At 39.6% G+C, this 25,992-nt stretch overlaps 1 protein-coding gene across 3 annotated transcripts; it reads left to right on the top strand.

Moving 5' to 3' along the window:
* Positions 1-537: 537 nt before the first annotated feature.
* map7d2a (MAP7 domain containing 2a) lies at positions 538-25,624 on the top strand. Of its 3 annotated transcripts, XM_041802263.1 has the most exons (18): positions 538-573; positions 767-948; positions 4,641-4,727; positions 5,178-5,261; positions 5,362-5,439; positions 6,216-6,379; positions 7,067-7,163; positions 7,820-7,909; positions 12,493-12,599; positions 12,707-12,822; positions 14,416-14,792; positions 14,897-15,044; positions 17,201-17,378; positions 17,536-17,640; positions 17,749-17,799; positions 18,008-18,038; positions 20,231-20,894; positions 23,454-25,624. In XM_041802263.1, the coding sequence occupies exons 2-18, from the start codon at positions 891-893 to the stop codon at positions 23,713-23,715; spliced, it is 2,697 nt and encodes an 898-aa protein (XP_041658197.1). In that variant the 5' UTR covers positions 538-573; positions 767-890; the 3' UTR covers positions 23,716-25,624. The 3 variants fall into 3 exon arrangements, with proteins under 3 accessions (XP_041658197.1, XP_041658198.1, XP_041658199.1); XM_041802264.1 differs by lacking the exon at positions 538-573 and having other exon boundaries at positions 583-948; positions 18,011-18,038; XM_041802265.1 differs by lacking the exons at positions 538-573; positions 7,820-7,909 and having other exon boundaries at positions 583-948.
* The last annotated feature ends 368 nt before the right edge of the window (positions 25,625-25,992 follow it).

The raw sequence follows: 25,992 nt of genomic DNA, 5'->3' as shown, positions 1-25,992 counted from the left end.
TAGTTCACACAAGAGTCTTCGGGAAGGGCATGTTTATCTAGGGCTATTTGTTTGGATTTAAACAATAAAAGAATAAAAAATATTTTTGCACATCTGTAGGTAGGCCAGGTAGGCCTCAACCTTTCTTTGATTTGATTTGAAGTATGAGGGGCTCTACGGAAAATGGTTGGGAACCACTGCTGTAAGTGACAAAATAAGCCACAGTTACAGCTCATACAGCAGGGGCCCTTTTTAAAAATCATTTTCACCCCTGCCCCTCAAAAATCTTGAGACCGCCCCTGCCAAAAATCTCCATGAGAAGAGCTAATGTCATGATTGTACCGTTTCAGGACATTATGTTCCATTTATCGGTTAGTTTATGATTGTGAAACGCTTTTGTGGAGTTATTTGTTGCGTAAGTAGGGCAAAGACTGTTAGGCAATGGATGAGCAAGCACCTATTAAACTTGCTAGTGCATCCACACCAGAATTAAACCCAATTCACTTTGTTTATATGAGGCTGAGCTTTGGAGAAAAGCTCCTCCATCTACCGGTGATGTGTTCATAACAGGGCGGGCTTACGCTGCGACGCACAGTCAGTCTGCCCGCTCGATAGTAAACTCAATTGTGTGTGCGCATTATCATCCTGTCTGCTCCAGTCTCTGCATCCCTCCCTCTCTTTCTCTCTCCTCCATCCGCACAAAGCTCTCGTCTCCTGCTTGTCATCATCTCCAGCCCTCATCGCGACCTTCAGGCTCTGTGTTTGACTGGTGTCTGGTTGTGTTTAGGTTCCGTGGATGCGCTTCTCCTCCTCCTCCTGCTTCCTGCTGCTGTGGAGCAAAACGGATACCTGTGCTGCATTGACATCACCGCAGAGTGTTTGGGTGAACGCACGCACGTACATTTGGGTGTATGCAGCCTGTGACGGCGACTATGGCGAAAACTGTCACATCACCTAACACAATAACAGGTAAGATTTGAGTTACGTCCGTTATGTTGGTGTCATGATGCTAACTGTTTTTACGCCGCGCGTTAAAGCAGACACATGAATGACGCAATTGGCATTTCCACTGTGCGTGACGCTGATGCGGCTTCGCTGCTTTGTTTATCAATGCAATAAAGCGTAATATGCAGGTTCATAAAGGGCTGGCTCAATAGAAGTAGATGTGAATTTTTTTTCCAGACCCCCCCACCCCCAAAAAACCTGTCGTTTAATCGCAAGGAAAAGTGAAAAAACTGAATATTTTTAAAATTATTCTCTGTCGTTTTTTCCACGTGTCGCTTACATTTTTTCTTGTACACAGAAACGAAAAGGGGTTAGTCACATCAAATCATAATTAGGCTATGCTGCTATCAGCTTGGTGATGACGCAACTCATTCTGTTCAAATGGTTCAATGGGTGGAGAGATTGATGACTGAGACACTGCACAGACACGTGCGTTACACTGTGCGATGTTAAAGAGCATCAAACCAAACCCAGGACTCTTTGGGCTTTGGACTGGGCCATTGTCCCTGGAGTCATGTATTTATAGGCTGCCCTCCACGCCCTGACAAAGGAGAGATCTCCCTACAGGTCAATAATCATGTTTGATACAGCCGAGTCATCTGGGCCAAACCAGAGAGGAGGACTAGGAAGCTGACAGTCACGCCAGGCAAGGACGAAGACAGGCTCTTTGGCAAGAGTGGCATGTAGTCTTCTTTAGCTTTTATTTACTCAATCTATACAATACACTTTGAAATCTTCCAAGCATAACATTCCCTTATTTATAGAAGATGACAGTGGATACAGTTGGAATTAGGGATTAGAGAACTGGGAAAGACATGGAATTGAACAACAGGCCAGACTTGAACCTGGGCCGACTGCTCACATGGGGTGCAACCTAACCGCTAGGCCATCTGTGCCCCTTGGATAAGACACTTTTGAGAATGCACTGTTGAAGACTTGTTCAATACTGTTGGATAATTTCATAAAGCTTAAAAAAAAAGTCTTTGACCAAAACAACAAAATTCCTTGACAGTGATATCTATGAGAGAAAGGCATGATTTGGCTTGCAACTCTTATCTCTACAGTTATCACAGGTCAGTTTTGTAAGAAAAGTAAGTGATAAAAGAATCCCTGTTCTCCACAAAGCCATAAAAGCCAAGGTGAACCTCCTCCAGTTTGTTAGACTACCAGTTTTGATGAAAATCAATTAATTGCTATGTTGAAAATGATGAATGCTACCAGTTAAGCATTATCTATGTGTGCAGTAATATACTTAGTGAAGTAAACGGCAGCATTACTCATGATGCTCAGACCACATGAGGAAGGTTTAGGTGCTGTCTGCCAGGTTTTAGTAGACTACAGAAAAAAATCCCTGTCTGAAAACAGAATGATTCACTGGGTGGGGAAATAAGCTGAAATGCAGATAATGATCAAGAGGTTTTGTGGAACTACACTTTGTTTCTTTTAATAAAACTATCAATATATGATTATATTGTTTTGATCCATGATACAGTTACTGAATTGCTGATGTCAAATATCAGTATGTTAAATAATAAGAATATGGGGTTTTGAACAGATGTCCTTTGCAGTCATTGGTTTGGTGGTGGCTGGAGAAGTAGGTATTCTGTAAATTTAACCTTCACATGTTTTAAGCCCATCCAACGAAGAATTAACCTCCTGTGATATTAACAAAACACAAAAAGATTTAAGAACATCTTGCGTGTTTAGTATACGTGATAATGGACCTTAGGTATTTGTACATTGACCTTTAACGTCTGCTGCTTCATGGATAGTTATGAAATTAACAGCCAAAGAGGAGCAGATTTTTGGAACAACCCTGGCTCACAGACTACAGACTGAGACAACTACATCATTATGCATTTGAATGCATATTTCTCAGCAGTGTTAGGGATAATGCATTTTAAAGCAGCGTAAAAGTGTGCTCAGATACTGTAGCATATGTGTTGCCATCCAAGGAGAGGTGATTCTGAAGTGGCTATATTCGGACTGAAAATAACTGGATATACTCCATATAACTGCATTATACCCTGTACTAGACTACTGCTTGCAGTTTGGCTCATTGCATCACTACTTCATGACTTATCACAGGCAGTTATGAATGAATGAGGTTAATATGAACAAAAGGCCAAAGAGGAAGATGACAGCAGGATGAAAGAAGAAGAATACAGTCGGAAAATTTCACATAGAAGCAAAAAGAAGTTGAGAGAGATAAACATGATAAGAGGTGAAACTGGTTTGGAATTATAATGAATATGCACATAAATCCCACACTTATACACAGTAGTTATTTTTAAGTTAATCAGATATTGTGATATAACATCATATCATTGTCTTGTGATTAAATTGTTTCATACCATACTGTACTGATTCTACTGTACCGCATGGTAACGCAACCATATTGTATTGTATCACATCACATATTATTGATCATATCATATCTAACAATACCTTGACCTACAGTGACAAATCCTATCACTGCACAGTGCAGTATGATATCAGGTTGTATCATATTGTATCGTATTAATCATATGGTACTGTTTCAAACTGTACCGCACCATACCCTGTCATATTATACCCTTTTGTATTGTACCATATTATATCGTATGGTAACGGCTCATACTCCGTTGTATCTGGTCTTGTTGGATCCTGTCTGGTTGAATTGAATGGGGTTGTATCGTATTGCATCGTATCGTATCGCATTGTATCGCATTGGGTAGTATCATATCATATCGGGTCCTGTTGGGTCCTATCTAGTTATATTGAATGAGGTTGTATTGTATCGTATCCCATCGCAACGCACTGCAATGCAATGCAATGCAATGCAACGCAACGCAACGCATCGCATCGCATCGCAACATAACGCATCACAACACAATGCAACACAACACAATGCATCGGCGCATTGTATAGTATCATATTGCAAGTCATTGTATCATATCGGGCCATACTGAGTTGTATCAGGTTTTGTTGGGTCCTATCTGGTTGTATTGAATGGGGTTGTATTGTATCCTATCGTATCTCACCATATTGCAATGCATCATATAATATATAATATTGGGTAGAACTGTATCAGCTTGGGTTGTATTGGGTTGTGTCAGTTCCTGTTGGGTCCTATCTGGTTGTATTGAATGGGCTAGTATTGTATTACATCACATTGCAATGCAACCACATGATAATGTATTGTATTGCATCGTATCATATCCCAGGGATTCCCTTCTCTAGCTTACATTACTAATGAGTAGTAGTTTCCAAGACAAAATTCCTCCAGTAATGAAGTTATATAGGCAACAATGTTAGGGGTTGTATATTTACTGTAGTTGTTTGTAGAATTGTTACTTTTACCTTTATTTCTTACAGCACTTTATACTATATGCAATAAAATGTTATCACATGTTGAGTAGTAGCCCTAAATTTAACGGGCCTCATTTGCCTCAATCAAAAGTTTGGGAGTAACCTTATAGCAGCCTTTGCATTAGGGGTTGAACATTAATCCACATGCACGCATTTGACACTCAAACACACTCCATGCATTTATAGTTTTGGCAAACCTCTCCGTTCAACCAAACAAACTTATTGGACACGTGATTTTGAAGTGAGATTATTGGCTTCCGACTTAAGACCAACACTGTTTATTCTCTTATTTTTGTGCATTCTAGGTGAAAAAATGGCACCACCATCCATCACTCTACTTCCAGAGAAGAAATCTCCGACTAACGGTCACAGCTCTCCTGCCCGAAAACTCAGTGAGTAATCCTCCTCTGCTTCTGTCACGTAATGGACACTTTCATCTGGATAATTACAAAAATCACTTACACCATGATCATTTTGATCATTGTTCATTAACTTGAGACACTTAGTGTGATGAATTAATGACTGTCTGGTTTGTACATGTAATGGTATTGTGTTTCAGGGCTGCTCTGTTCTCGAGAACAGGAGCTAGTGACAGCAGAAATAACTAAAAGAGACACTCAGCATGTGTCAAGGACAGTTTCCATCTCACTCCTGCATATTGCTGCAGTTTGCCCTTGGCATGGGGCTTCTGTACTTGGCATTTTTGCAACACAATGCATTTAAGACAGCGCTGCAGAAATGTTTCCCTCTGCTGGTTAGAGAGACGTACTGCAGGTCAGAGCTGAGGTGCTGATGTCATTCCTCTTTATCCCTCTTGTCTCTTTCTGTAATGGTGATCTCAGCTCCATCTAATGCAGAGAAGAAGCCACACGTTAATGGGCACGCCTCTCCTTCACACATCACCAACAACCACGCAGGAAAACAGAGTAAGTCCACGTCTGCCTCGATGATGCAGCTTTTTCTCTTTCCTTTAATTTGCTGCATTGCCTCCTCCTTTCCCCTCTGATATCACGGTTTATCTTTCAGTCGTGGAGGGTTATATGAAGACTGATGACAGGATGCGATTAGCAAAAGAGAGACGTGAGGAGAGGGAGAGAAGCCTGGGTGAGTTATGTCCTGTTTTTTTGGCACACAGATAAATAAAAAGGTTTTTGCAGTGCTGTTTTCCAGTCCAAAGTTTTCTGTCGTGGCTCTTTCTCTCTACAGTTTAATTGGTTATGGAGGAGCTTTGTCAGCCAGTAGACAATTTACTTTGAGTTCACTGGGTTTTTGGATGTTATGAGTCCAGTCACAATGTGACAGTAACGCAGAATAATCCACAAAAGTAGGTCTCCCTCTCACAGTGAATCATGTAGCTCCTGCAGTCTCCTCACGATGACAAGCATGCCTATCTAGGTTATAGTCTCTGGTTAGGATTGAAAGAAAATCCAAATCACTGGAATATATCTGGTTACTGTATTACAGGGAATTTTATTTATCGTATAGGGATGGTGCAGTTTAAGAGGGTTTAAATACAGATAACCTTCAACTCCTTTACATACAACATGTACTAATATACAGGACACAGAAGAAGAACCCAACACTACAGATGATCAGATAAATTCTATACACCAGATTAGACTAGAAAATATAAATACTGCAAACTAATGGCAGATCAATGCATTTCTATGTCTGACTTTATACCAAGACCTGGACTTACATATTTGTCTCGATGCCTTGGAACAACAAGGATAGTTTTTCTTTTGAAGATTCTAAAAAATACAAAATAGACTTATAACTTAACTCTAAAGGACCCACCCAAAGGATACGCCATGAGCAACAACAATGGTCCAGTGAATTGCATTTTCTGTTTAACCTGAAGCTGAATTTCTCTCCTTCAGCGGCCAGGGAGCAGCTGATCAGGGAGAAGGAGCGCAGAGCTCGGCTGCAGTACGAGCGCACAGTGGAAGAGCGCTGGAGGCGTCTGGAAGAGCAGAGGCAGAAAGAGGAGCTCCGCAGAGCTGCAGTGGAGGAGAAGAGAAGGCAGCAGCTTGAGGAGGAGAGGGTCAGCTGATTTGGCATGTAATAGTAGTCCAGATCTGTTTGATATTGGTATATATTATGGCTTGTGTGTCTTACATTAGTGTGTACAAGGTAGGGAAGTCACACAGTATTGGGGAGAAGAAGGAGGGCTAAGGTGGTTTCTGTGTAATGTGACTTATAGATAACTTAGAGGCAAAAGATGGGCATAAGGCTAAATGACCTTGACCTTTAGACTTGTCTCTAATGAATTCATCCTTCAATCAGAGTGGACATTTGTGCAAAGTTTAAATAAAATTCATGAAAGTGTTCTTTAGATTCCAAGTTCACAAGCAACGTGTGAACACGAGGCTCAGTAAACTTGTCCTCTGGCCTCCAAAATATAATCTGTTCCTTCTTGAGCAAGAGTGAAAATTTGTGCAAAGTTTGCAGAAAATCCCTCAAAGGGTTCATGTTCACAAGGGTGGCCTAGACAGACAATCACAAAACATAATCCAGGGTATGGAGGCATGAACATTGCAAGAGTACTCCTACACAAGTCTGATTGAATGGCAAGATCATTCATTTTTCAGCTAAGTATTAAAACTTTTGACAACCTTTTCACAAGATACATAAAAACATTTATGTCACTGATCTTAGGACATGTATAAGAATTCAAAGACAGTTGTGAGGTATGAGTACTTGAATAGAGGTGTGTTATGTTGTCTTACAGGAGCGTCTCGAGGCGCTGATGAAACGCTCTCTGGAGCGGAGCCTTCAGCTGGAGCAGAGGAACAAACGGTGGAGCAGAGGCTGCCCTCCAGGAGCAGGTCAGAGAAGATCTTTTAGATTTAAACACAGATCGTGATGGCTAAAAGAAGCATGGATGTGATCAGCTTGGATGTGAATGATGCTAGAAAGAGAAGGGGATGGATGTGAAAAACCTATGCCCTTTCTTAAAGAAAGAAAGCGTTTTTCTTAGAGAAAAACCAAACATAATGTATGCATTCGAGTTGTGAGTGAGTGATTGAGTGAGCGCGTGCTTGTGTTGAAAACAGCCGTCCCTTGGCCTGATCATTGCCGACAGCCTGGCTGCTGAAGTACGCATGAGCAGACATTTGTTCCTGGTTTCCCATGGAGACAGGATGGAGTTACACATCTGCACTGGTGTCTTTGTGGTACAAAACCAGGTTACTACACAAAACTACTGATTCAAAGTCATATAAATGATTTAAATGACAAAATACATCTTCAAAGGATATTACTTTCTTATTGAATGACCTATTGGATACCACCAAAGGAGTGGTCTTCTCAGATGAAACTCACAAGTCATGGCTCTAAATCAGACCAAAGTCACGTCTGTTTGATTACATCCTTGCTGGTATGTTAACTCCCATCCAGATCTCCACAGCTGGATGAGGAACCGCTCCAGTAAACTGATCATAATGCTCTGTCTGCTCTGCTCTGCTCCGCCCGCTGCCTATAGGTGACAGTGAGAATTTCCCACTCCCTTTCTCTGCTGCCTCCGCCTTTTCCCATGGCATTGCCTCCCCCCTTCCTGCTGTCAGCGAATCTGGTAAAGTCAAGCCCCCCCCCCCCCCCCCCCACCTTTCCTGTCCCAAATGTATCTCCCTTCCTGTTCATCCAACAGTTATCGTGTTGTTTTGTTTGTTTGCCTTTGGGTTAGCTCAGTCTTCAACTTTAACCAAAGGCAAATTCGTTCTTCCTGTGTTGCATGTGTGTTAAGCTGCTCTGTCTTTACTGTGCAAGTGAGATAAATGCTGCTGTGTGTTCTCTATGTGAGCTAGGCTTTGGTGTGTTTGTTGTCTGCTCTTTGACAGTGTGGATGCAAATCAGCTTTGGGATCAGTTTTGTTGTATAAGAGCTTCTATTGGCATATGTAATATATATCAAGGCTGTTACTTTAAATCAGGACATTTATGATTTTACCCCATTATTAAGCAGAATGAAGCCAAAATTTCTTCATCTAAACCTGACGGACTTCTCATTCTCTCTTTATGTTGACTCCTTTAAATGGTAATGATAACAAAACAACCAACCACAAAGAAAATGTGGTTTAGCACGGGACTCATTTGTAAAAACTTATTGAGACTTAAATCAAAAGAATGAGGTAAAATCCAGCGACTTTTACATGTTTAGTAAACATATTTCTGTATTTTGAGTTGGGGGAACATACTAATATGCACTTCATGCAACAACATTAGGTAGAGGCTACAAGACACAGCCAAGAAATTGAGTTTAACCAATGTTAAATAAGATGACACAATAATAATATTAGAACCATTTAAACACAGTAATATTAAGGGGCTGGCCACATGCCTTGGAGTGAGGACCCTATTGAAACTAAAGGATTGCTCATTTGGGGGTCTTAACATGCCTCAATACTCACTAAACTTTCCACAAAACTCTGCCACGGTAAAAAAAATGTACACATTTTGTTTTGTGCAAGTCCATGGTGCAGGGGCCCCATAGAGGCCCCAAATGTGAGATAAGGAACTGGGATGAAAATCAGCACACATATGTCTGAATCTAAAATGTACAGGAAGCTCAAACAAACTTTTTTTTTTGGTCAAATTTTGGTGTTTTCATGGATGGACAAGTTGTTCATTTTAACAAAGTAGTATGAGGGATTTTATCTGATTGACTAGAATTTTTAAGTCATTTTAGATCTAAAGTTATTAGAATCTTGTGATTTTGCCATAGAGCAGGGCTGTAATAAGGACTAGGGCTGGAGGATTTGGGAAAATAATCAAAGTGTATATTTTTCCCCAATATTGGGATTGCGATTTGATTGGCGATTATTCTTGAAGTTGCACATCTTGTGTTTTTTCCAACAAATACAAGAAACACATCGTTCTATATTATAACCAATACAATAAGAGATTAAAGTAGGGCTGAACAATTTTGAAAAAAATATCTAATTATATTTATTTTGACTCATATTGCAAATTGGATGTGAATTCTAGTATTGAAGGATATGATAATTTTTATTTAATTCTCATATTTAATCAAAAAATGTGCAAAAAATGAAGTAGGATTATTTTGGAGACTATCCTAAAAAATGGCACTTCAATGAATGTATGATATGTAATGCATGCAAAAAAAGTTTTAAACTGGTGTTTTGACAAAAATTTTAAGGTTAGAAATGTATTGTAACTTCTATGATATGAAAATTGCAGCAGGCTATTGCGATTTAGTCAAATTTTCGATTAATTCCCTAGACTTTGACTACTTTTCATCAATCATCACCAAACTTCACAGGGTTGATCACACATTGATCCTGAATACATAAGCATCAATATCACTACTTTGTCACAGTGTCCCTTTAAACATTCAGCCCTCCCACACCATTCACCCTAGGCCTATGATTTTTGGTCTGCATATGGATAATCATAAGACCTACAAAAAAGTCTCCTGGAACTAAGCCCAAATCCCAACAGGAAGTCCACACACTTCATCACAATTTCAAAACAAGGCATTGTTGATGGTGCCAAATGACTTTAACTTGTTGTAACTTTTGTATACATCATTCTGTCTTCCTCAAGCAACACAACAATATCACACTGAACATGCCCACATGCAAATATCTCATCTGTTGCCCTCTATTACATACAGGAAGTGACACAAATGGGTCCTTTGTTTATTCCTCTTACTGTGCTGAACCTATAAGGCTCTTATTTCTCTAATGAAGTCCTCGATCACTGTCCACAACACGGATATGTTTCATTAATGGACCTTGCACTGGTGATAGCATTTCGATATCTCGCCAGTTTCACAGGAAGTTGCCAGAACTCTCATATAAAACACCTGATTTGCTTCAAATTCCACATGCATGATCAATGTCTGCTTCTCTACACATTTAAAAGTTCATTTTAGTTTTTTGCTGTAGCGCTCCATAATGCAACAGGAAGTGACAAAATTGGGCCATTTCTTTGTAACTATTACTGAGTTAAACCTACCAAGCTCAGATTTTTCTACTGAAATCCTCAATAACTGTCCACAACACAGATATGTCTCATCAGTGGACATCTCACTGGCGATGGCATTGCGATATCTTGCCAATTTACAGGAAGTTGCCAGAAGTCTCATATGAGACACCTGATTTGTTTCAAATTCCACATTTACGATCAGTGTCTGCCCCACTACACATTCAAAAAATTCATTTTATTGTTTCACTGTAGTGCCCCCTTCTGCCAACAGAAATTGGGCCATTTCTTTGTACCTTGTATTAAGCTTTGTATCAAACTCAAATTTTGATAGAACAGCGTCAATATTTGTCCACAACACTGAAATGTCTATGTAAAAGACCACTTGGTGCCGATGACGACCAGTTTTGATATTCCTCCGTTTCACAGGAAGTTGGCATAATTCTAATTTGAAACATCAGTTTTGCCTTAAATTTCACATATATGATCAAGGTATTCCCCTCTATATGTTCAAATGTTAATTTCATGTTTTTGCTGTAGTGCAACTTACTGGAAGAAGCCAAATCACCTCGAACATATAATGTCTGATCTCTGATTTTTACAAGACGATCCTGCCCTCATTACATCAACATATTAGCATCTTGCCTTGTCATCCTGCCACCTAATGCTGACAGTCGGTACTAAATCATATACAAAGTGCAATTATTTTTATTTAAAGACAGTCCTGGGGGATCTGCATGGCCTCTGTGTTTGCTGAAACACATTGCACATGTTTCCAACGCCCAGCTGCTGCTTGAAGCCTTAGTTGTTGATATTGTTCTTTTTTATATATTACTGTTTTTATATTGTTTCTTAAGTAAGAAATCTACATAAATGGACAGAACTATTGGAAGGATTTTGTTCAGTGTAGCTGGTTTTGCTGTACTAATAGGAAGGTCAAATCAACAAAACTAGACTCAAACTAATCTACGTCTTTAGAAGAAAACATTAAAAATATCAATTGAGTTTAGACTTGCAAGGAGCAGAGACAAAATATGAGAAGGAAGTTAGCATGACAGAGGGAAAAACAGGGAGAGGAACACAGAGTACAGTGCCCTTGCTTGGCCAAGGCACAGTACTCTGTGTCCTTGTAGCAGCAAACTCTGCAGCATCACTGCATCAGCCACCATGCAGGGAGTAAAAGACAGCGAGCACAACATCAACTTTTTTAATGAAGTGAATCCTGTCTGGCTTTATCTCAGTATTACTGTGTCTTTGAGTTTGCTTAATTAAAGATGGCTTTCAGGAACGTGCTTTCAAATTTGCCTCTAAATCAACTGTGGGATTAGTTTCCGCAGATCGGTAATCTTGCAGTGATTACAGACGTTAGAGAGTAATAGATAAGGTTGACTTGAAGTGCTTTATCGTCAGACGTCTTTGTTTCTCTTTTTGATGAGGAATGTGGTATCAAAATGAAAGCAGCTAAGTGGTGACGGATGGTTTTGGAGATTAATCTCCTCTGACCTAGAACAGAAAAATGTGCACTAAAATAGAAACAGATACAGGCGTCGCAGTGAGAGTGCTATGCTCTTTAGAGATTACTCTTTACGGATGGTGACAGATGGAAGAGAAGTTACCAGAGACAGAAAGAAGATTGCTTCTTGTGTTGTACAATGCATTCAATGTTTAGGGGATTGCTTTTGTGATTGTGAGTTTGGGTCTTGATGTGTGTTTTCATTTGCTGTTTTTGTTTGAGGGAGAAGAATTGGTCTATTTTATTACTGCAGCCATGAGAAGTGTGTGCTTGTATCACATTGTCAAGATTACAGACTCAGGATTAATGCCTAAAAATGGCTGGTGTGGCATTAACACACCCTATAATGGAAGAAAGCTGGCTGAAGAAAGACAAAGACGAGCTTAATATCCGTCAGTCTGACCTAATCTAATACCAGGAAATCGATCAGTTCTTTTTGGCTGAATCAGATCCAAAATCAATGCCGGAAATGTTTAAGATCGTGGTTTAAAACCCAACACACCCTCAGATTAAATTGTCTTTCCCGGCATCATGTCTGCCAACTGACTCTGGCAGCAAAAACGAGTCTGTAAGCATCAGTCTGGCATTGGCGCACACTCTCCAGTCAGCCCCCCGCCCTAACTTCTGTATTAATATCCTTCTGTCACTTTTTATCTGCCATTATCTGATTTGATAAGCGCTGTGTTTGTCATCATGCAGCGCCCTGCAGCCCTCACAGGTCACCTTTCTGCAGCTCGCTGAGTCCTGCAGACCACAACAGAGCTGGACTTCATGGAGGCTCTCAGTCCACTCCCAATACCCCCAAGGTCAGACTTGGCACAAACTCTTGAGTGACTGACGTGATTACAAAACAAACATTAGTAGGAAACTTAAATGGATAAAAGCAGAATAATCTCCATGACTCTGCTTGCAGAAAGAGCGTATCCGCAGGGAAAGAAGAACTGCATCCCCAGGATGTGGATCACCTGTGAGGAGGTCTGAATCTCCTGCGAGTGTCACCAAGTACTTGGGATCCCCGACTACCTCTAAGTAAGACTGGTTATTGTCCGTAAAACTAAAAGGCAGGGAAACTTTGACCAGTATGTCTGTTGCAGAGCACTATTCATAAGTTTGATTTCTGCCATCACTAAGGATGGAAAACAGAGCGTAATCATCATTGTGATAGGATACAATAATATCATGATACAGTGAATCCACTGCAATTGATACATTGCAAGACAACCATTTATTGATTCATCCAGGTTGTGCTCTGGATGTCCTTGCATATTACCAGGGTCATTGGAAAATAATGTGTTGAAAAAATAACAATGTCTGCATCTTTAGGGCAGAGAAAGGGGAGGATATGTTGAGTAAGCATAGCTTAGGGTCCTGTCCAGGCAGGTAATAGGGTTGCCATGTACCTGGTCATGCTGTGGATGTCCCAAAAACGGCCAGCTGTCTCCGGGTTTATTACCAGGGGTAAAAAAGGCCTGGACAAATGAGATGCCGCTGAGCTTGGCTTTGGATGCCATGTGACGACATTTGTCAAGCTTGACTCTGGCTGCCCTCTCCCCAGTCTCCAGCATCAAGTCGTGGAACACTGGGCCCTGTGATTAATCCTTAGTGCCCTACATGCCTAAAACTCATGCACATGAGTGTACAAACCCCTGTTCCCAAAAATTTGGGACATTGTATAAAACTATGTATAAAAACATAATGCAAATCCTTTCAGCCTATATTAAACTGAATACAGCAGAAAGGTAAGATATTTCCTGTTCAAACTGAAATCTTTGTAATTTTTGGGGATGTAAACAAATTCTAAGTTTGATGTCTTCGACATGCTCCAGAAAAGTTGGGACAAAACCAAACCCTAAATGTTTGTGACCTTCAATCCCTAAGGTGGCACTACAATTAAAACGGCATCATTCTGTGATGGGTATGACCAAGGGAGCTTGGGAACACTCATTTTGCAGAAATTACAACAGCATGGCATCGCAGTTAAAGAGTGAAAGGTAATAGAAGACCTGTCTCGCATTGAGAAATTAGGATGAACACCCTGTACTGTTTAGCAACTATGCACTAAGCAAAAATTTACCTACTTGTATATATTTCAACAATAAGTGTCTAAGTTACCAGATACTAACGGTTGGTTGCTGGTTGAAAAGGTGATGTAACACAGTGTTAAACATGCTCCTGCCCCAACTTTTTTTGGAATGTTTTGCAGGCATCAAGTTGGTTATGTTCAAGGTACATAAAGATCAAATGAAAGAATGTTTATCAGTTTGAAAATAGGACATCTCAATGTCACAACTTTTTGGGAAATGCAATGTCTATTATTAACTGCAGTTTGGTATTGGTAGGATTTTTATTGAGGTTTATTTTTTAAATTCTCCTCCCTACTGTCTGACATTATCCTGCTGTCTTCTTTGACTCTTGATCACGTTTACCTCATTCATGTCCTAAGTGTCACCACAACAAGTCATTAAGTCTGTTTTTTTAATCAAAATATCAATATTTTGCACCAGTCACATGGTAATTGTAACACAAAATCAGGATGATGATTCATTTCTGCTTCTTCGTTTTGTCCCATCATCGGTAATCACCTGCCTCACAATGATGGAAAACCTCTTTTTCTGTTTGCAGACTGGCAAATAGGATGCGTGCCCAGTCTCCCTGCAATGCTCGTCAATACCATTACTCTCCTACAAGACATCGTCCGAACCTGTCAACTGATGACAGAAAAGCAGAAGACAAGAAGATGGAAAAACACAGCGAACAACCCAAAGCTGAGACTGCAGTGAAGAAAAATACTGATATTAACAGAACAAATCCGTTGGCTCAAGGTGAGAAGACTGCGGCCAACGACGTCAGATCATCCAAGGGAGAAACTTTGGACAAGCGACTAAAAGTTGACTCATTTGAAAAAAGTCAGTCACCTGACAGGAAGGATAACATGCCTCCAAAAGGGGAGCCATCAGAGAAGATACAAAGCAGCACTCAGGATGGAGACAAGAAAAAAGGTCCGCTTTATGCAGATGATACTATAATATTTTTAACCTTGGCTTTGGCTAAGGTTAGGTGCAAGCACACTTGAATAATCTTACTGTGTTTCTACCTCTGACAGAATCTGCAACAGGAACATCTGCAGGAAAGATGGCAGCCGGCACGACGAACGCAGAGGAAGCTACCAGGCTCCTGGCAGAGCGAAGGCGCCAAGCTCGAGCTCAGAAGGAATTGGAGGAGAAAAAACGGGAACAAGAGGAAGAGGAAAGGTGAGTTTGTTTTATTTTGAATTTTAAGTAGCAATATTTTAATAAAGTAGCATCTTTTGGGTTTAAGTCTTAAACATGGGAATGCAACACTACCTTTCAATACAGTGAAATGTTGATGCAAGTATGGGCAGTTTAACCTGATTTGACAAAAATATATATTACAATTAGAGATACACTGATTTCTGAACATCAGGGCAGATACTGATATTGGTGCTGATTACTTCTTTTGGTGTAATACTACCACAATGGCAACGTTTCTCGCATTGTGACCATGAAAACAGATCAGAATTAGTCCACTGAAAAATGAGCACTCACATGTGATTAATGCCAGCACTAAACTGATACAACACAACAGTTAAACATCTGCCCCTGGCATTAGTACATCGTATTTCTTGTATTTCCCGAATGCTGTTAAACAGAGCAAGGAATCTTTTTAAATATATACAGTATTTTTGTTCTTGTTAATGCCTTTATTTATACAGCAGGACAGTAGACAGAATCAGAAACGGGGATGAGAGATTTGGGAAGAGACATGTGGGAATGGAGCCACAGGCTGGCACGATCTAACCACCTCTAGGCCATCTGAGTGCCCTGAGCTTCCATTATTTTACCTTGCACACAGAAAAAAAAGTATTTCACAGAACCCAAAAACTACCATGGTCAAACCTATTAACCCCCCTGTTGTTAATACTCAATAGTGTCTCCTTTTTGCCGGGTAATGACCTGCAGTCGTTTGTTAAGATAAGATAAATCTTTATTATCTCCGAGAGGCAGTTTGGTTTGCAACAGAAGTTCAAACAATCGATACACAACACCAAAATACATAAATACACACATGATATACATAACTCCCATGGATTTCATCTGGACAGATAGGCAGCGAGATCAACACAATGCAAACAGTCCAACAAGTCACACAATTCCCTGTGAATATGTAGTGGAAGCAGTACCTACAGCTTATTTGAAAACCCAACAGCTGATGGAATACATTACCTGAAGTATCTGTTAGATTTGGCCCTCCTGGCATAAGTAAACCTCCCCCCCATGCCGGAAGTCTAAACTCTGCATGCAGATGGTGCTGAGGGTCTCCCAGGATGGTCTGCACCTTCTGAGTGCCCCTTACATGAAAAACACGACCAAAATCATTCAAGTCGGCACCAACAATCTTTCTGCAAAGTTCAACGATATTCCCCAGCCTGTTTTTATTAACCACGCTGGGATTACCAAACCAACAGATCATTGCAAAAGTTAAAATGGACTTAATAAAAGATGAGTAAAACATTTTTAAAAGAGATTTATCAACATTAGTTTTCAACAAGTCTCCGACATGTCTCCTGAGGAATCCCAGCCCATTCTTCTTTGGCTAATCTCTCAAGATCCTCCAGGTTTGATGGTCTTCTGGTATGGACCTCTGTCTTTAGTTGGCCTCACGGATTTTCAATGGGATTCAAGTCAGGACTTTGTACAAGCCAGTATAACTTTTATTTTGGTCTTCAGGAGGTAGTTCTTTACTAGGAGTCACGTCTATTTTGGGTCGTTGTTGTGTTGGAAGACTCCAGTTTTACTGCTGACTGCTCTACGTTTCCTTTCAAAATCTTCACATACCTTTCTCTCTTTATGATTCTTTCCACTTTTACCAGATTCCCAAGTCCAGATATTGAAGCACAGCCTCATTCTCTGTACATGCCACATTATTTTCTGCTGGAATGGTATTTGTCAACAGGGCTGATATGCTGATACTGATACAAAACTGATTCATTGCTGCATCCCTAGTTAAAATGCTCTGTTTTTTTAAACCAGCAGAGGGAGCTACATGCATTTGGCTTTCCTTGTTTGATGTCTGAAGAAGAAACATTTTCCAGCGTCCCTTCTAATATAACAAAAATGTCATGGCTTTCTAAGTAGCTTTTATAAAGAAAACAAGAGGGAAGAATAGTTTGCCTTGTTATTGTCGAAGAATTTACATGATCTTTTTTTTCCTCAAAATGGTCTTAATTGTCACGTCTTTGTAAAAATGGGAAACTTTTATACATTTTGTTAAAACAGTATTGTGAACGCAGCATCTTAATGATACAGATAATATCCATGGCTGAGCATATTGTAACATCCCTACTTAAAAAGTGGCTATTATGTTTATCTGCCTGATTATTTATCAGACTCAGGGAAGAGCAGCTGAAGAAGCAACTCGCACAAGAGCAGCACACAAAGGAGGCAAAGACTCAACAAGTAAAGGAACAAGGGAAAATGCAGGAAGCTCCTCAGGGATTGAAACCAGAAGAGAATCATAAGAAGGTGGAGCAGGAAGTGAAAATACAGGCACTGAATGACACAGAGGTAGGGGGTCATCAAAATATGCCAGACAGCTGTTTTGGCCATACCTTAAACATGTTTTTTTTTTTTCTCTTTCTGGAGAATCACTGCCATTTTTGCAAAGATTATGCATTGTCCTGATGTTTCTGGTCACTAATAGATCTCTCCGTGCTCTAAACAGAAAGAAAAATCAAAAGTCCAGGCACATGAAGATGCCGAGCGTCAGAGGCAAGACAGAGAATTGCTGACACAACAAGAAGAGGAGGAAAGGCAGCTGAGAAAAAAGGTTACTATAATCAGAAATGCCCTCAGAAAGGACAACAAAGCACTGTTTGTAAAGTTTGCACTACTGTAAAGTTCACAGTTTGATTTCTTATTTTGGCTTTCTTTGCAGAGAATTGAGGAGATAATGAAGAGAACTAGGAAGGCTGAGGCTGACCTGAAGGTACTGTAAGAGACATATTTGTTCTCATACGGTAATCCTGCTACCTTTAAGCACCAGCTGATCATTTGATCAATACTTTGTTGTTCCAACTTTATTTTCTGTTTCTGTTGTCTTTATTAAATTTTATTATCGGTCATACTTTGGTTTTGTGTCCTGATTACCACAAACATTGACTTGACTTGATGGTTTTTGTTCTGCATTGAATCAGAAGGAGGAGCAGGTGGAGACGAAGCCACCAGGTTAGTGTTTTATAAAGTCGTTTGAGTTTGCCTGCCGTCCCTGCTCACTCTGTCCTCTCTTTATGCCTTGCAGCTGTAAAAAAGCAAACAGGGCATGTATGGTTTTTGATGTAATAAAGGTCTACGCTTTTTTTTTTTTTTTTTTTTTGAGCATGTGCCTACGTTTTTTTGGAGGTTGGCTTGCAACTTAAAAAGGTAAAGTTTCCTGCATTCTTTTTTTTTTCATTTATATCTGATGCCTTGGCTTGAATGGAAAGCTGTGATCCTTGTCTACACCAGCTTGAATCTACCAAAATTTTCCTTACTTGTTTCTGCTTGCGCTTTAGGCCATACATTAAAAACCATCTGGCTCTGGTCATGCTGTATTTTCTAGAGCAGCAGTCGATGACTCTCCTCTTGCTGATTGGGCAGCTTTTACTGTAGAGGGGTACCATGGGAGCTGGCGGTAAAATTAGCTGCTCTTGAAAATGTCCTTGGAATATTCATTCAGGGGCTGCTCTGCACCACTGTGAGCTTTCACTGTACTTGGACTGACCAGTGTTACTTATAATCCCATTTGTCTGGAAACCCTAAGAGGACATACAGTGCATTCAGAAAGTGCTCAGACCCCCTTACCTCTTTCAGTTTTCTTATGTAGCTGCCTGATTTTACAATTGTTCAATTTCTTTTTTTTCTCACATCAATTTACACCCAGTACCTTATCATGAGAGTGAAAACATAATTTTAGAAATGTTTGCAAATGTATTTATTTATAGATTAAAAACTTAAATATCACATCGACATTTGTATTCAGACCCTTTACTCAGTAATTCGTTGAAGCACCTTTGGCAGCACTCATAGTCTTGAATCTTTTTTAATATGATGCAACAAGCTTTGCACACCTGGATCACTCAAACTTAGTCCTGTTGGATGGAAACCGTCATTGGACACCCATTTTCAGGTCTCTCCAGAGATGTTGGATAGGGTTCCAGTCAGGGCTCTGGCTGGGTCACTCTAGGACATTGTCCTTAAGCTGCTCCTGTGATGTCCTGGCTGTGTGCTCAGGGTCATTGTCATGTTGGAAGGTGAACCTTTGGCCAAGTCTGAAGCCCTGAATTCTGTGGAACAGGTTTTCATTTAGGATATCTGTACTTTGCTCCATTAAGCTTTTTTGCCAGCACTATGTTTCACTGTTGGGATGATACTGGGCTGTGATAAGTGGAGTCTGGTTTCCTCTGATAATAATGTTTAGAACTGTGGCCAAACAATTCAATCTTGGTTTCATCGGACAAGATAATCTTGTTTCCCCCAGTCTGGGAGTTTTTTGTGCTTTTTCACAAACTTCAAGCAGGCTTTTAATGCGTTTTGCTCTGAGGAGAGGCTTCCATTTAGCCATTCTGCAATAAAGCCCAGATCAGTGGAGCGCTGCAGTGATGGTGGTCCCATCTTTGTCCCATCTCCACAAAGGATTTTTGGAGCTCAGTCAGAGTAACCATTAGGTTCTTGGCCACCTCTCTTACTAAGGCCCTTCTGCCCCAGTTGCTCATTTTGGACAAGTAACCAGCTCTTGGAGGAGACCTGATTGTGCCAAATTTCTTCAATTTGAAAATTATGGAGGCCACTGTGCTCTTAGGAACCCTAAGTTGCAGCAGATTTTTGTCTAGGCTTCTTTAGATCTGTGCCTTGTAACAATCCTGTCTCTGAGCTCTGCAGGCGGTTTCTTTGGCCTCATGGCTTGTTTTTTCGCTGATATACAATATCAGTTGTGAGGCCCTCTATGGAGAAGTGTGTGTCTTTCCAAATCGTGTCCAATCAGTTTGATTTACCACAGGTGGACTCCAATCAAGGTGTAGAAGCATCTCAGCAAAGATCCAGAGAAATGGGAGGCACAGGCACCTGAGCTAAATTTCAAGTGCTGTTGGAAAGGGTCTGAATACTTATTTCAATGTGATATTTCAGTTTTTCTGTCTTAATAAATTCGCAAAATAAAAAATCTAAAATTCTGTTTTCACTTTGATAGGGTACTGAGTGCCGATGAATGATGTCTGTGAGCTTAGGACTTCTATATATTTGGGTGTTAAATTTGACAAATATTGAATTTGGCTTTTCCAACCATAATGATAATGTCAGCAGATTAAAGTCAGTTCAGTTCAGTTTTAAACTGGGCAGCCCAAATAAAGTGAAGCCCATCGTAGTCTTTTCATTCTCCACAGGTGAAGTAAAGACTGATCAAAATACTGCTCAGGTGAATGAGCAAGCAATCAAAAAGGTTGATTTCCAGGTTAAAGAGTCTGTCAAAATCCAGGATAGCACCAAGGATGCCCCAGTGAAGAAAGAAGCAGCATTGGTAGCAGCACAGACGGACAAACAGAGGAGTGTGCCAGTCAAAAGCAACACTCAGCAAGTGACAACAACGCAAAATGTTCCTGACAAGAAACCTGATGCCAAACAGGCGCATGAGGTCAGCCAACACGACCGAGACAGCAAAGCCTGTGTCACCAAGCAGCAGGGAAAAGAGGTTCAAATGAATGCAAACATGCAGCAGAAGGCGATTATGAAAGCCACAGACCAAATAAATAATGAGCGGAAAAAGCCAACAACAGTCAACCAAAAGGAGGGAGGTATGATGAACGGAGCAGTGAAGGGGGAAGGAAGTGCCTTGATGAAAAGCCATGTCTCTGTTGAGGTGACCAAACAGCAAAGCCTGCATGTGGTGACAGCTGAGGGGAAAGCTAAAGCAGGGTCCAAGACGGAGGTTATTAAACCCCCTGTGACACCTCTGCCCGTGGGACATCTCTCCCCACCAATCATCAAGCTGGAGTCATTAGATGTGAAGGGGACGGGGTCTTGTGATGAGGTGCAGTCAATGGAGGTCAGGTGAGTCATCAGGTAACCTTATGTGGCATTAAAATAATTTACAACCTAGCATTGTTATCGTAATACCAAATTTTTAGACTTCTGACTAAAGTACAAATCAAATGACACCTGTGTCTACGCCATGATAACAGAAACATAAAGCATCTGAAATGAGGTAATTTGTTGATTAAAGTAATCTAGTTTGTATCCTTTTAAAAATGTGGTATTCATATCAATATGTTGACAACTTATTCACTGAGCTTCTTTTTATAAAGCAGCCAATTTCCTGTTGAGTCACGATAACAGTTGGAAGCTAGGATGCTGTTTGAGTGTCGCACAATAGTATCAGGTTGTAAATCAAACAAATGAAATCAGACAAATGTTTTTGTCTTTTTACTTTTGCAATTATGAGTAACAAAACTTGCTAGTGAAAAGATGGGGAGCCAAATGCAATTTTCAACTTTATGAACATATCTTATAACCCTGGACCTCAGTCAGGCAACAGCTAGTCTAATCTGCATTTACTCTTTTCCCAGCATGTGAGCTAAGAAGATTTATGCTGAAATTTAGCGGGTCCCAAATCGCATACATCTGTTAGTATACTGTACTACAGTACACGTAAATGCAGAGAGCACTTAATCACAGCGAAATAATTCTCTCAAGTCACACACTGTCATTGTAAACAGATGTAAGGTAATAATAATAAATAACTGAGCTTATTCATCCACTATTGGATTCATGTAGCTTGTAGGCTATTTTATGTTAACATTATTTGCTTTAAGAAAATGAACTTATCTTACTTTAAATGCCACTCTTCATTGAAATGCGCTTCCTTTGCCAATGACATTTTAGCCAGCTAGCGGATGCTAACTAACGGTACAATATCAGCTATGCCATAAATATTGCTCCCATTGAGAGTGCACTCAAATCCTGGCCTGTTTGACTGCCTGTAGTATACTGCATTTAAGTACACTTCTCAGTAAAATAGGGCTTAGTGTAATTAGGGCATAGTATTTTGTATTTAGTACATAAATATACTAATGTGGACATGCTGAGTCTCCTTTTGGTGCTACTGCTACACAACACTGGAAAAAGGTGCAAGACCCTTGTGCTACTTTTGCTAGCTGATAGCATAAAGCTTATGTTAGCTTCTTTTTACACGATAGCCTAGCTAATGATGTATCAGATTCTCTGTTTTAGCCTATATGGCCCAATGTCAAGCTATAAATGGTTTTACATGAAAAAGGAAAAAGTGTAATCAAAGTCTTTCAAGATTATAAGTAGTTCAGAGATAGCTAGTTAGTTGTTTTCTAACTACAACTGTTGAAAAAACAATAACTGTAAAATAGGACTAAAATTCAGGTCAGTGGCATCTTGATGATCCCCTCTACCCTAATGTAAACAGCTAATATTAGCATACAGCCATCTCCTGTTTAATATTTCAGTTAGCATAGAGATTTTATTTACATTTGGGAGTTACTGCACCTTACTAGAGGCCATAAATCCCTAGCTTACTAATTTTCGCCGTGGTTTTGAGCCTATGGTATATCTAAGTGGGTTGTTAAATAGCTTCACTTTGAAATGTAGCCTATGTCTGTCCAGATTTACCTTGCTAATGTTACTTTTGCTAGCTGATGGTTTAATGCTAGTGTTCTTTGTACACTTCTTAGAAGATAATAAGTTATCAAATTCTCTGTATTATTCTGAAATATGGCCTAAAGTCCACCCATATTAGTGTCACATGAACCTAGGGAAAAGTTTAATCCCTACTAAAAGTATTCAAAACTTTTAAGTAGATCAGACCTAGCTGATTTCTAGCTTTAGGCCCACTCTTTTCTGTAAAAAGAGACCAAAATGAAACCGAACTGTAAAATACAGACAAATCTGGCATCTTGACAATCCCCTCTACCTTAATGAAAACAGCTAATGTTAGCATAGCCATCTCCTATTTAATATTATGGTTAGCTCAGAAATTTCACTTTACATTTGAGCGCTAATACACACTACTGGAGGGCATAAATTCCTAACTAACTGATTTTTCTCTGGTTTAGGGCCTATGTTAGCTAAATGGGTTTTCAAATAGTTCCACTTTGAAATTTAGCTCAAAGTCTGTCCAGATTTTCACTACTTTTATTGGTTCAGTTGCTTATCAACCAAGAAGAAAGGATCACGTAAAACTTCAAGGTTCTTAATGTATGTTGAATAGAGGTGTGAAAACTATTAACATTCAACCACCTTCTAGCCATTTTTTTTACTTTGAAAATTTTCAATACATTCTCTTTTTTTCTCTTGTATAACAACGGGGAAGAACATAAATCCCTTGCTAACAATATTTTTTCCTATGTGGTTTAATGCTTAAATCAGCTTCTTTTTGACATTGCCAATGGGTTAAAGTACAACCTAACTCCTTTATTGCTCCCAACACCCATGATGTCATATTTTTTCTAATTTTTGCTAAATTGGGCAGTAGTACAGAGGTACCACATAACAGCGTTTAAGCTTACAACACTGGGTGTCACATCACAGGACAATATTGTGAATATGGTGAATACAAACTGCTGTTTTATCTTTGTATTTCAGCCCAGCTTCAAAAGAGGAGCTCATCTCTATCCCAGAGTTCTCACCAGTCAATGAAATCCATCATGGCAGCGTGAGCAACACTCGAGCCCTTGAGGATCTGATCGACCTGACAGGTGGTGTCACCTATCCCAAACTGTCCTCTGATGCCAACATAGGTGACTGCAACAAGAACCTGATTGAGGGTGTCGTTAGTCCCATGTCAGACTCTAAGCTCATTGGCTCTATGGCTCCTCCATCCTCAAATAAACTTAGCATCCAGTAGTCCAATAATCCTTCAGGTTCTTTTTCTCTGGCTTTCCTTTCTCTCTCTTCCCTCTCTCTGCCACACACACAAAAAACATTTTTGTGTTGGCCCATGCGTCACTTTATGAATGGGAATAGAGCCATAGAGATTGATCTAAAAAGACTAAAACATCTTGCGGTAGATTCAAAATATCTCTTGTATCGCAACGTCATAGCAATTGACAGCTGAAATTATGTGTTGATGATTCTGATAAATCTACGATTGTTAGGATAAATGTGTGCGTGCGAGATGAGGAATTGTGTAAGACGGTCTGGAAATAAAAGTGTGTATGCATATGTGAGATAATCACAAAAAGACAAATATCAGGGTTTTGAATATTACAAAAATGTAGCAAACACAGTACTGCTTACATAAGAATTTCTTACTTTCCCTGCACAGATTCCTAACTGGTTACCCGATATGTCCCAGAAAAAGATCAAAAAAGCCTGCTCAGGGCATTGATAACTGCTTGCATCTGCATTTCCAAATGTTCCCTAAAGCCTTTAAAGCTAAGTCAGTGATTTACTGAAAAAGGCATGGATTTATTATTTCTGTGATGGCCAAACTTTAACCATTTTTTCTTGGGAATGTCCCTAATGCATGTGTTGATGATTGATTTGGCTAGAATTTGATGGACTTATCTGGTTAAAATCACTGCAGGGATCACTGCTGTCCCTTATTTCTTACTTAACAAGCTATCGATCCCATCACTGAATTGTTAACATTTTCAGTTCAAAGGTCAAACTTTTATTATTTATTAGGCTATAACAGGGCCTTTCTAAATGCACGTGATTGAGAAAACTGATCCCGAAGCTGTCAACTTGAATGTTCTGGCACATTTGAAAAACATTACAGCTTATACTGTGTTACTATGTGTTAGCCGCAGATTTAACTGAAATGCTTAATTGAACTTCTTTGCAAATACGAAGTATTGCATTACATAAATGTTTATTTCACACTGTAGTTACCCATTTTTCCAGTAGTTCTATCAATTACATGATTTCTAGTGATGCAAATACTGATAGCTGAGCAACTTTATTCCATTTAAAAGTTTTCTGTAGATGTGTTTTATTTTGTTAAAGGTTTTCAAGGACATTAATCCATGGACATCCATAGATTCCAATCAGTAGACATACCACCCTAATGATTAAGGACTGAAATGCACTGGGGCAGGAGTGTTTCCTTTACAATCAAGTGCTCCCCGTAGCAACAAAGACTCTGTTACTCTGTTACCTGTGGTACTGTGTGGTCCTGTTTTGGGGTTTCTTCATTTTATGAGTAATGTAGGAGATGACTAATAACTTAAAATGTTCATTTTCTGTGTTCTGTCCAAATGTAATTTCAGTAGAGATGCCTTATGAGGGACTGGATTTATGAGCAAATCATTTCATTGTTATCTGGCCCTGTTTGTTTGTCCTTTCTGTTAAGCCACTAGGATTGATGTGTTTTACCTGCAATACTTGAACCTTGGTTTTAAATGCATCATCTCCACTATGCTGCAAACAATTACGCCAAAAGCTTGTACATTTCAGTATGTCACTTGTAAAGAGACATTTAGAGTTGTCTTCTTTGGACAGTAAAAAGCTTCCAGGAGTTTGTTCATCATCTGAAGTGAAGTAGCCATATAGAAAAATACAGTATTCCAAAGTTAGGATGTGCTGTGTGTATTCAATAGTTTGCTGTTTCATGTTTACTTAAATGCTGCTTTTTTTGCTCTGAGTAGTTCAACTTCATGCCAATGAACATAAAGAAATACTACAAAATTTAGTTTTGCTCATACCCACATTGCCATACAGCCCACTTTTCTCTGAGTTAAGCAATTACTGTAGACATTGTGCACGGTGAGCATGGTCATTTTATTCAAAATAATAAAATGTAAAACTAGGAATTCTGTGTGTTGTGCTTTATAATTGTTGTCTGAGCTGAAAATTTGACATAAATATAAGCAAAAACTGTTTCTTAAGACCTTCATGAAATGAAGTTATAATGTTCATTCAGTCTATCTGTAATATCATGTAAATATCAACTGGAAGATCCTGTTGGCATTAAACTAATACAGGTTTCTTAAATATGGTAGATCTATATCTATGCAAATGGGAAGGGAGAAAACAATGGAAAAACCTCACTGTATCTTCACAGTTAACTTAACAGGGGTTTTTGTATCAGCCTGCAAGTTCTAGTTAATCATACCTTTCATCTAGTTGGTTGTACTTTTGTAAAACCAAGGGAAAGAATTAGGAACCAATACCACAAACG

This window comes from Cheilinus undulatus, linkage group 12 (genome assembly GCF_018320785.1).
Source record: "Cheilinus undulatus linkage group 12, ASM1832078v1, whole genome shotgun sequence".
Taxonomy (NCBI): domain Eukaryota; kingdom Metazoa; phylum Chordata; class Actinopteri; order Labriformes; family Labridae; genus Cheilinus; species Cheilinus undulatus.
Note: the sequence above shows the minus strand (reverse complement) of the source record. Positions and strands in the feature narration are given on the sequence as shown.